We start from the raw sequence: 11,124 nt of genomic DNA, 5'->3' as shown, positions 1-11,124 counted from the left end.
CGAAGGGAAAGTAGAATAGACACAAATAAAGAAGATAACAGTTGCATTTTAGAAATAGCACTTATAAATAGTCAAGCAAAATGTGTAGTCCGAAGGAACAAAGTGAGAAATAGTACATAGCTCATTATTCCTGACTTTACGGAGAGGACTTAATACAAGTGTCTGTGAAGAAATTAGTCACTAGTCGGGAAAATCTTGAAGGTATTCTTTGGTGATTACTTTCCATAGCCGCCATTGGAGCTGCCATTAGAGCTTCCATAGCGACCATTGGAGCTGCCATTAGAGCTTCCATAGGGGCCATTGGAGCTGCCGTTAGAGCTTCCATAGCGGCCATTGGAGTTGCCATTAGAGCTTCCATAGCGGCCATTGGAGCTGCCATTAGAGCTGCTTCCATAGCGACCATTGGAGCTGCCATTAGAGCTACCATAGCGGCCATTGGAGCTGCCATTAGAGCTACCATAGCGGCCATTGGAACCTCCGTTGAAACCACCGAAGCCGCCATTAAGACCGCCATTAGAGCTACCATAACCACCATTGGAACCACCATTAGAACTACCATAGCCGCCATTGGAACCACCATTAGAGCTACCATAACCACCATTGGAACCACCATTAGAACTACCATAGCCTCCATTGGAACCACCATTAGAGTTGCCGTAGCCACCGTTGGAGCCACCATTAGAACTGCCATAACCACCATTGGAACTGCCATAGCCACCATTGCCCCGCTGTGAAGTTCCAAGGTTGAAGACGATGAATGATGACGTGCTCTTTCCATTCCCATTGCCTCCATAACCACCACCATTACTACCATACCTTCCACCATTGCCTCCATACCCTCCGCCATTACCTCCATTCCCGCCGCCATTACTACCATACCTTCCACCATTAACTCCAATGCCTCCATTACCACCTCCATTACTACCATACCTTCCACCGTTACCTCCATTACTGCCACCATTAACTCCGTATCTTCCACCATTGCCTCCATTACCCCCACCATTGCTTCCATAGCCTCCTCCATTGCCTCCATTGCCTATACCATTGCCTCCGTTTCTTCCGCCGTTACTTCCATAGCCTCCTCCGTTTCCTCCAGAGCCTCCGTTACCTCCACGACCGAAGGTAGGGGGTTCAGGCTCGGCGAGGGAGGAGGCCAAGAAGAGGAGGAGGAGGAGGGTGAGGGCTGAAAGCTTCTGTGGAGATGGAGAGGAAAAAACGTTAATGGATGAGAGAGAGGAGGAGGGAGGGAAGGACTGGAAGGAAGAGTGGAGGAAAGGAGAGAGAAGGGATGGGAAAGAGTGAGGGGTAATCAAGGGAGAAGAAGGGAAGAAGTTGAGAAAGAAGGAAGAAAGGGAGATAAAATGACGAGGTGAAAGAGAAGATAACGAAGCAGATTGTGAGTATGTAGATGTCGTGGATGAAGAGAAGAGAAGAGAGAGAGAGAGAGAGAGAGAGAGAGAGAGAGAGAGAGAGAGAGAGAGAGAGAGAGAGAGAGAGAGAGAGAGACTATATCACTGTAAAAAGACTAGCAATAGCAAGTATACGTGATAACAGTCCATTAATCCGCACAATTTCTTATCATCAAGGCACAGATATCAACAGTATAGCACAGCGTCTTTTTTTATAAGTTAAGCTCACTGATATTTACCATGTTGCAGAGCACGTTCCACAAAGCAAACAGAAGATGATATGATGTCAAGATGATCCCTGTCGGCCCTTATATACCGTGAGAGACCGTCGATTATAAGGGGGAAGGAGTTGCCAGTTAGCTTCTATAGTTTGTTTATATCTTGTTCCTCATAATCCTTCGAGAAATGGCATCAGTAAATGAATATTGTTAATTCCATAGTTGTAACTTTGGGGATTAGTATATATATTATAGTATTAAAAAGGGTGATTATCATCGGGTGAGGTAATATCCCAGCTGACAAAAGGTTGAATGAAAACTTGTCTAGCTCAGCCTTGTCGCTATTAACGCTTAGGTATTTTATTTACCAGAACAACAGGCAATTTTGCTCAGATGAAAATGGGTTAAGGAAAGAACATGATATTCCTGAAGAATTACACCAAATTATCGAGCTATTCTGTCATTACTGCTTTTGTCTTCCTGGCCTTGTTCATTTCTGTTGAATATTAAGACTTTCATTACGTGAAGCCCACTGACTGTCAAGGATAGGACCAAATTTATTTTTCCTGATGACGTTATAACCAGTTAGTTCTGGAATGGGTACTGTCAAATGGCCTTCAACCGACTATAATTGACCTAAATGACCTCTAACTGACGTGAATTAGTACCGATGGTCCAAATATCACCAAAATTGTTCTGGCTGGTCTGCAATGGATGGGGAAGGTCTGGACGGATCTGGGATGGCACTAATAAACCTAATCTGACTTAACTGGATCTGAATGAACCTACCAGACCCTGAACTGCTTGAATATAAACAAGGTGGCTGTGTGAACCTATCGTGGTTTGCATATCGGTGACCTGACCTTGTTGACCTTTGTGAACCTAAACTGATGTATTTAAACAAGCATAGGTTTAACTGAGCTAGTGTGGATCTAATTGCAGTAGTAGTTGCATCACCAGGCTCATCTCGCCGTAATCTCGATGGGATGCAGGCTGAAGTTGACCTTTTCCTGTAGTCCATCATCCACATTTAGGGATATAGCGAGTGAGCTGAGGAGCGTTTGCATGACCGACACTTTTGCAGACTGGTTATATCAATGCCACCGCGAGAAGGTGTCCCTCTCTAGTACCAGAGTAGATGTGAAGGGCCTTAGTGGATCTTGGGTAACCTGAAGAGAACTAATAGAATTCAAGGATATAACTGGACTTGAATGTATACAGTGGACCCAATTGAATCTAGGGATGGAGCTGACAGTAACTGATGTGATCCAAATGAACAGATATACCAGTGATGGTTTTACTGGCTACTTATTTTCCCGGCTGACGGTTTGGCTCGACGCAGGTATGGGGTCAACGAAAGCTGTAGTCTATCAGTATTTCAAATCCAGGCAGTATTACGATTTATATACAAAAATGTGCTCTCAAAGTCAAATATTTCACAATACTGCATTTTGTTACTGAATACCTGTAGGATGTCGTATAAACACAATTGCTGCTGCCTAGTTTACATGGTGTTGCTCAGTGTTTTCAGCAGTCGATGTAATGGTCTCCAGTGCGTATGTTTGTCAGTGAACTTTACGGATGATGAACAGCATAGACACAGGTTTTATCTCATGTCTTGAGCTGTAAATGAAGTCAGGTTAAATATGTGCAGTGCGGTTTGCCTTTTAGGGATGTTTTCTTCTTGCCGTTGGTGCAAATGACGTAGATACAATGATGCAGCTACAACACAGACACACACACACACACACACACACACACACACACACACACACACACACACACACACACACACACACACACACACACACACACACACACACACACACATTATCTTCCATAAAATTTTGTTCAGCCTATGATGGACGTCTCGCATTCAAGGGACTAAAATCTGAGGCACTTATGATATTCAGTAACTCATGTATCTGAAACACAGTACAGTGTGTGTGTGTGTGTGTGTGTGTGTGTGTGTGTGTGTGTGTGTGTTCAAGGTAATGGGCTGATGTGATACCATTCTCTAAACCACACACATTATATGCCCATCTTTTTACGTCACCTCTGATTCACACTAAATATACACGAACATTTTGCCACGATTCTAAAGACCGTTTGCAGCTTAAACCATTATTTTCCCTAGGATTATCAACCCTCCCATGACACAAGAAATCTTTATTCTGATTGCTGCCGGACGATTGAGTGTAAGTTAAGAGTGGGTTATTGACCAATACTTTAATGTCCTATAATGACGTCTTTTTGAATTCCAGTTTTGCTGCCATTACGCTAGTAAAATTAAATGGATAAGACGTGGTTAAAGACGGTCTGCGCTAACCCTTCAAGATGTAAGAAACCTCATCCCGTCAAGTCTGATTCCTCGAGCATTTGTTTTTCAACTGAGAAGTAGCTTTTCCCTCCTCATCGGGTTTATTAGCAGTGGCTACCAATTCCTTCAGGACGTAGAGAACTAATGCATTCTGATTACCGCTAGATTAGGAGCGGTATTTAGATATTTACCTCTAAAAATCTAGTGTAGGTGTGAGGGGTGTATCTCAGGTGTAGCCAAGACTGTACTAGAGGCTGTTTATAGGTGTGGGTACTTCTCCTGGAACAAGCCTGTCTGTCAGCTACTCGCTAAGGACTTTTTGAAAGACGTGCTCTACTCCCGTCGACACTAGCGACACCTTATAATCAGGTACCCTGGCTTTCGCATCTGTCCAGTGGTTTTTGCTTGTATAAAAATACCAACATATATTTGGGCACAGTCACGGCCCAAGAAGTAGAAGAAAATGGTCTGGTATAATGTACAAAAATTCATAATATTTCAGCGGGCCTGGGTAGTTTCTCAAGAAATTGTGTTTTCCTCTTGTTAGTTGGTGCATTTTAGTCAACCTGAAAATTATACACATAATTGTTTGTCTGTTATGGAATTCTCAGTGCTGAAGTTTATGTTCCACTGTTCATCTGAATAGTTTTCAAGTTACCTAGATTACTTAAGTTTTGAGAGGTAAATTCTTCCCTCCGCTGCTTACTATCTACTAGCTTGGTGTTATCTGGATGAAACCTCAAAGTGTGTTCTAGCAAATTATGGCGTATGAGTGATTGACTTATTTTACTTACCAGCTGCCAAAATGTGTTGACAAACTTAACTTTCGAGGAACTACTGCTGGTAAAGATATAAGTAAACTCACTATCTTCCAGTGTCGTCTGCAGGTCCCACTTATTTGGCTTGAAGGAGATACAATTAAGAGTCCAACATCGAGGACAAATTCCTGCTTTTGTCCCTTTGCCAGTACTCTTCCTTATAAAATATCCAAAAAACCATCTACCTAATCTTAAATCTTAACTTGCGGCCCTCAGTGTATGTTTGGAATCGTCGTGTACTGTCTCTGCTTATTGTTCACTTCAGTTGGCATGATGGCATATTGTAGTTTATAGGCTATGATAAATGAAACTAGAAAGCCAACTAGAAAATTTAGCTAAACGTCAGTGTAACAAGTTTTTCATGGGTATCACTGTTTTTATTCAGGTACATTATAAATAAATAAATAAATAAATCGATAAATAAATAACTAAATAAATATGCTTTCGCTAGGCCCAGAGCTGTCTTATATATCTACATGTACAATAGACATTTTAAACATTACAAGCACTGACTAAGGTGTTTATGTCCAAATGATATATATATTAAGGACAAATTGCTACAACTATAAACTCAGCTCAGGTACACAGGAAATAATCAAATATGCATAAAAAGAATGATGACAATTTATTGGTATCAAATTAGTATTCGATTACACATCCGTCAAATAAATATAAGAGAAAATACTGAGACCAAAATATAAAAAATCAGAGGTGCAGTTAAAAAGCAGCAATGGCAAAACTAGAAATAATTTACACATAAGTCATAAGAGGGAAAATGATATACATATCAACTGATCCTTATTTATGGAGAGAGCTTTGAGAGAAATCCAATTTAGAGCTGCTTAGTCACTGTTAATGGAAATACTGAAGTTATTATGTGGTGATTACTTTCCATAGCCGCCATTGGAGCCGCCATTAGAGCTTCCATAGCCACCATTGGAGCTGCCATTAGAGTTTCCATAGCGGCCATTTGAGCTGCCATTAGAGCTACCATAACGGCCATTGGAGCTGCCATTAGAGCTTCCATAACGGCCATTAGAGCTGCCATTAGAGCTTCCATAGCGGCCATTGGAGCTGCCATTAGAGCTTCCATAGCGGCCATTGGAGCTGCCATTAGAGCTTCCATAGCGGCCATTAGAGCTGCCATTAGAGCTTCCATAGCGGCCATTGGAGCTGCCATTAGAGCTTCCATAGCGGCCATTAGAGCTGCCATTAGAGCTACCATAGCGGCCATTGGAACCTCCGTTCAAGCCACCATTAGAGCTACCATACCGGCCATTGGAACCTCCGTTCAAGCCACCATTAGAGCTACCATACCGGCCATTGGAGCCTCCGTTCAAGCCACCATTAGAGCTACCATAGCGGCCATTGGAGCCTCCGTTCAAGCCACCATTAGAGCTACCATAGCGGCCATTGGAGCCTCCGTTGAAACCACCGAAGCCGCCATTAAGACCGCCGTTAGAGCTACCATAACCACCATTGGAACCACCATTAGAACTACCATAGCCGCCATTGGAACCACCATTAGAACTACCATAGCCGCCATTGGAACCACCATTAGAGTTGCCGTAGCCACCATTGGAGCCGCCATTAGAACTGCCATAACCACCATTGGAACTGCCATAGCCACCATTGCCCCCCTGTGAAGTTCCAAGGTTGAAGACGGTGAATGATGACGTGCTCTTTCCATTCCCATTGCCTCCATTACCACCACCATTACTACCATACCTTCCACCATTACCTCCATACCCTCCGCCATTACCTCCATTTCCGCCGCCATTACTACCATACCTTCCACCATTACCTCCAAAGCCTCCATTACCACCTCCATTACTACCATACCTTCCACTGTTACCTCCATTACTGCCACCATTAACTCCGTATCTTCCACCATTTCCTCCGTTACCCCCACCATTGCTTCCATAGCCTCCTCCATTACCTCCATTGCCTATACCATTGCCTCCGTTTCTTCCGCCGTTACTTCCATAGCCTCCTCCGTTTCCTCCAGAGCCTCCGTTACCTCCACGACCGAAGGTAGGGGGTTCAGGCTCGGCGAGGGAGGAGGCCAAGAAGAGGAGGAGGAGGAGGGTGAGGGCTGAAAGCTTCTGTGGAGATGGAGAGGAAAAAACGTTAATGGATGAGAGAGAGGAGGAGGGAGGGAAGAAATGTAAGGAAGAATGGAGGAAAGGAGAGGAGAAGGGACGGGAAAGAGTGAGGGGTAATCAAGGGAGAAGAAGGGAAGTAGTTGAGAAAGAAGGCAGAAAGGGAGATAAAACGAAGAGGTGAAAGAGAGGATAACGAAGCAGATTGTGAGTATGTAGATGTCGTGGATGAAGAGAAGAGAGAGAGAGAGAGAGAGAGAGAGAGAGAGAGAGAGAGAGAGAGAGAGAGAGAGAGAGAGAGAGAGAGAGAGAGAGAGAGAGAGAGAGAGAGAGAGAGACTATATCACTGTAAAAAGACTTGCAATAGCAAGTGTAGGTAATAACAGTCCATTAGTCCACGCAATTTCTTATCAGCAAGGCACAAATCACAGTCTAAGTAATATATTACTTAGACTGTGGCACAAATGTGAACAGTATAGCACAGCGTCTCTTTTTTTTTTTATAAGTTAAGCTCACTGATATTTACCATGTTGCAGAGGAGCACGTTCCACAAAGCAAATAGAAGATGATATGATGTCAAGATGATTCCTCTCGGTCCTTATATACCGTGAGAGACCGTCGATAATAAGGGAGCAGGAGTTGCCAGTTAGCTTCTACAGTGTGTTTATTTCTTTTTCCCCATGATCCTTCAAGTAATGGCATTAGTAAATGAATATTGTTAATTCCATAGTTGTAAAACTGGGGATTCGTATATAGATTATAGTATTAAAAGGGTGATTATCTTCAGGTGGGGTAATATCCCAGCTGACAAAAGGTTGAATGAAAACTTGTCTAGCTCAGCCTTGTCGCTATTAACGCTTAGGTATTTTATTTACCAGAACAACAGGCAATTTTGCTCAGATGAAAATGGGTTAAGGAAAGAACATGATATTCCTGAAGAATTACACCAAATTATCGAGCTATTCTGTCATTACTGCTTTTGTCTTCCTGGCCTTGTTCATTTCTGTTGAATATTAAGACTTTCATTACGTGAAGCCCACTGACTGTCAAGGATAGGATCAAATTTATTTTTTCCTGATGACGTTATAACCAGTTAGTTCTGGAATGGGTACTGTCAAATGGCCTTCAACTGACTTTAATTGACCTAAATGACCTCTGACTGACGTGAATTAGCACCGATGGTCCCAATATCACCAAAATTGTTCTGGCTGGTCTGCAATGGATGGGGAGGGTCTAGACGGATCTGGAGTGGCACTGATGAACCTAATCTGACTTAAATGGATCTGAATGGACCTACCAGACCCTGAACTGCTTGAATATGAACAAGGTGGCTGTGTGAACCTTCCGTGGTTTGCATATCGGTGACCTGACCTTGTTGACTTTAGTGAACCTAAATATACGTATTTGAACAAGAATGGATTTAACTGAGCTAGTGTGGATGTTGTAACAGTAGTAGTTGCATCACCAGGCTCATCTGGCCGTAATATCTATGGGCTGCAGGCTGAAGTTGGCCTTTTCCTGTAGTTCACCAACCACCTGTAAGGATATTAGCAAGTGAGCTGAGGAGCGTTTGCATTACCGACACCATTGCCGACTGGTTATTACAATGCCACCGCGAGAAGGCGTCCCTCTCTAGTACCAGAGTAGGTGTGAAGTGCCTTAGCGGACCTCGAAAATTTGAAAAGAACTAATAGAATTCAATTGATATAACCGGAGTTGAATGTATACCGTAGACCCAATTGAATCTAGCGATGGAGCTGACAGTAACTGATGTAATCCAAATGAACAGATATACAAGTGATGGTTTTGCTGACTACTTATTTTCCCGGCTGACGGTTTGGCTCGACGCTTGTATGTGGTCAGCGAATGCTCTAGTCTATCAATATTTCAACTCTAGTCAGTATTATGATTTGTAAACAAAATCGTCCTCTCAAAGACAAACATTTCTCAATACTGCATTTTTTTCCTGAATACCTGTAGGATGTCGTATAAACAGAACTGCTGCTGCCTAGTTTTCTGGGTGTTGCTCAGTGTTTTCAGCAGTCGATGTAATGGTCTCCAGTGCGTGTGTTTGTCAGTGAACTTTACGGATGATGAACAGCATAGACACAGGTTTTATCTCATGTCTTGAGCTGTAAATGAAGTCAGGTTAAATATGTGCAGTGCGGTTTGCCTTTTAGGGATGTTTTCTTCTTGCCGTTGGTGCAAATGACGTAGATACAATGATGCAGCTACAACACACACACACACACACACACACACACACACACACACACACACACACACACACACACACACACACACACACACACACACACACACACACACACACACAGACACACACACACACACACACACACATATTGTTATCTTCTATAAAATTTTGTTCAGCCTTTGATGGACGTCTCGTATTCAAGGGACTATAACCTGAGGCACTTATGATATTCAGTAACTCATGTATCTCAAAAACAGTACATTTTGTGTGTGTGTGTATATATATATATATATATATATATATATATATATATATATATATATGTGTGTGTGTGTGTGTGTGTGTGTGTGTGTGTGTGTGTTCAAGGTAATAATAGGCTGATGTGATACCATCCTCTAAACCACACACATTTTATGCCCACTTTTTCCTTTTTCTCTGATTCGCACTAAATATATATGAACATTTTGCCACCACACTAAAGACCTTTTGCAGCTTGATCCTTTATTCTCCTCTACGATTATCAAGTCTCACACAAGAAATCTTTATTATTCTGATTGCTGCCGGGCGATTGAATGAAAGTTAAGTGTGGGTTCTTTCCTCTTACTATAATGGCTTATAATGACGTCTTTTTGTATTCCACTTTTGCTGTCATTAGGCAAGTAAAATCTAATGGATATGAAAGACTAGATTTGCTCTCTCGATCTCTTCAAAGGTATATAAAACTGTCTGGAGATGGCAAGGAAAAAGCCGAAAAGAAGTCCCCTGGCTGAAGTGGTTAGAGGCAGTCTGCCCTAACCCTTCAAGACGTAAGAAACCTCATCTAGTCAAGTCTAATTCCTCGAGCTTTTTTTTTTTTTTTTTTCGTCTGAGAAGTGGCTTTTCTCTCCTCTTCGGGTTTATTAGTAGTCTCTACTAATTCCTTCATGTGAAGAACTAATTCAATCTGATTACCGGTAGCTTAGGAGCGGGATTTAGATATTTACCTCTAAATATCTAGTGTAGGTGTGAGGGGTGCTTCTCATGTGTAGCCAAGACTGTAGTAGAGGCTGTTTTTAGATGTGGGAACTTCTCCAGGAGCAAGTCTGTCCGTCAGATATACGCTAAGGATTTTTGGAGACGAGGTGCTCCACTCCGATAGACAATAGCGAAACCTTATATTAGGTTCCCGGGCTTCCGTATCTTTCCATTGGTTTTGTATCTGTATAGAAATACCAACATATATTTGGGCACAGTCACGGCCAAAAAAGTGAAGAAAATGGTCTGGTATAATGTACAAAAATTCATAATATTTCAGCGGGCCTGGGTTGTTTCTCAAGAAATTGTGTTTTCCTCTTGTTAGGTGGTGCATTTTAGTAAACCTGAAAATTATACATATAATTCTTTGTCTGTTATGGAATTCTCAGTGCTGAAGTTTATGTTCCACTGTTCATCTGAATAGTTTTCAAGTTACCTAGATTACTTATGTTTTGAGAAGTAAATTCTTCCCTCTGCTGCTTACTATCTACTAGCTTGGTGTTATCTGGATGAAACCTCAAAGTGTGTTCTAGCAAATTATGGCGTATGAGTGATTGACTTATTTTACTTACCAGCTGCCAAAATGTGTTGACAAACTTAACTTTCGAGGAACTACTGCTGGTAAAGATATAAGTAAACTCACTATCTTCCAGTGTCGTCTGCAGGTCCCACTTATTTGGCTTGAAGGAGATACAATTAAGAGTCCCACATCCCGGACAAACTCCTGCTTTTGTCCCTTTGCCAGTACTCTTCCTTATAAAATATCCTAAAAACCATACACCTAATCTTAAATCTTAACTTACAGCCCTCAGTGTATGTTTGGAATCTTCTTGTAATGTCTCTGCTTATTGTTCACTTTAGTCGGCATGATGGCATATTGTAGTTTACAGGCTATGATAAATGAAACTAGAAAGCCAACTAGAAAATTCAGCTAAACTTCAGTGTAACAAGTTTTTCATGGGTATCACTGTTTTTATTCAGGTACATTATAAGTAAATAGATAAATAAATAAATAGGTAAATAAATAA

The 11,124-nt window shown here is 41.9% G+C and overlaps 2 protein-coding genes across 2 annotated transcripts; both read right to left on the bottom strand.

Moving 5' to 3' along the window:
* Nucleotides 1-215: 215 nt before the first annotated feature.
* On the bottom strand, nt 216-5,256 carry LOC145399765 (uncharacterized). The gene is made up of 3 exons (XM_080272314.1): nt 5,242-5,256; nt 4,742-4,849; nt 216-1,193 (listed from the first exon to the last, which is right to left on the bottom strand). Exons 1-3 carry the CDS (start codon nt 5,254-5,256, stop codon nt 216-218), a joined length of 1,101 nt encoding a protein of 366 aa, XP_080128440.1.
* Nucleotides 5,257-5,649: 393 nt separating this feature from the next.
* On the bottom strand, nt 5,650-10,964 carry LOC145399764 (uncharacterized). Its single transcript, XM_080272312.1, has 4 exons — nt 10,953-10,964; nt 10,669-10,776; nt 6,038-6,870; nt 5,650-5,740 (listed from the first exon to the last, which is right to left on the bottom strand). The coding sequence occupies exons 1-4, from the start codon at nt 10,962-10,964 to the stop codon at nt 5,650-5,652; spliced, it is 1,044 nt and encodes a 347-aa protein (XP_080128438.1).
* Between the last annotated feature and the right edge of the window lie 160 nt (nt 10,965-11,124).

The sequence above is a fragment of the Coenobita brevimanus genome, chromosome 50 (genome assembly GCF_032717465.1).
Source record: "Coenobita brevimanus isolate Jiangsu-jjx chromosome 50, ASM3271746v2, whole genome shotgun sequence".
NCBI classification, from domain to species: domain Eukaryota; kingdom Metazoa; phylum Arthropoda; class Malacostraca; order Decapoda; family Coenobitidae; genus Coenobita; species Coenobita brevimanus.
This window is presented reverse-complemented; position numbering and strand designations above follow the sequence as displayed.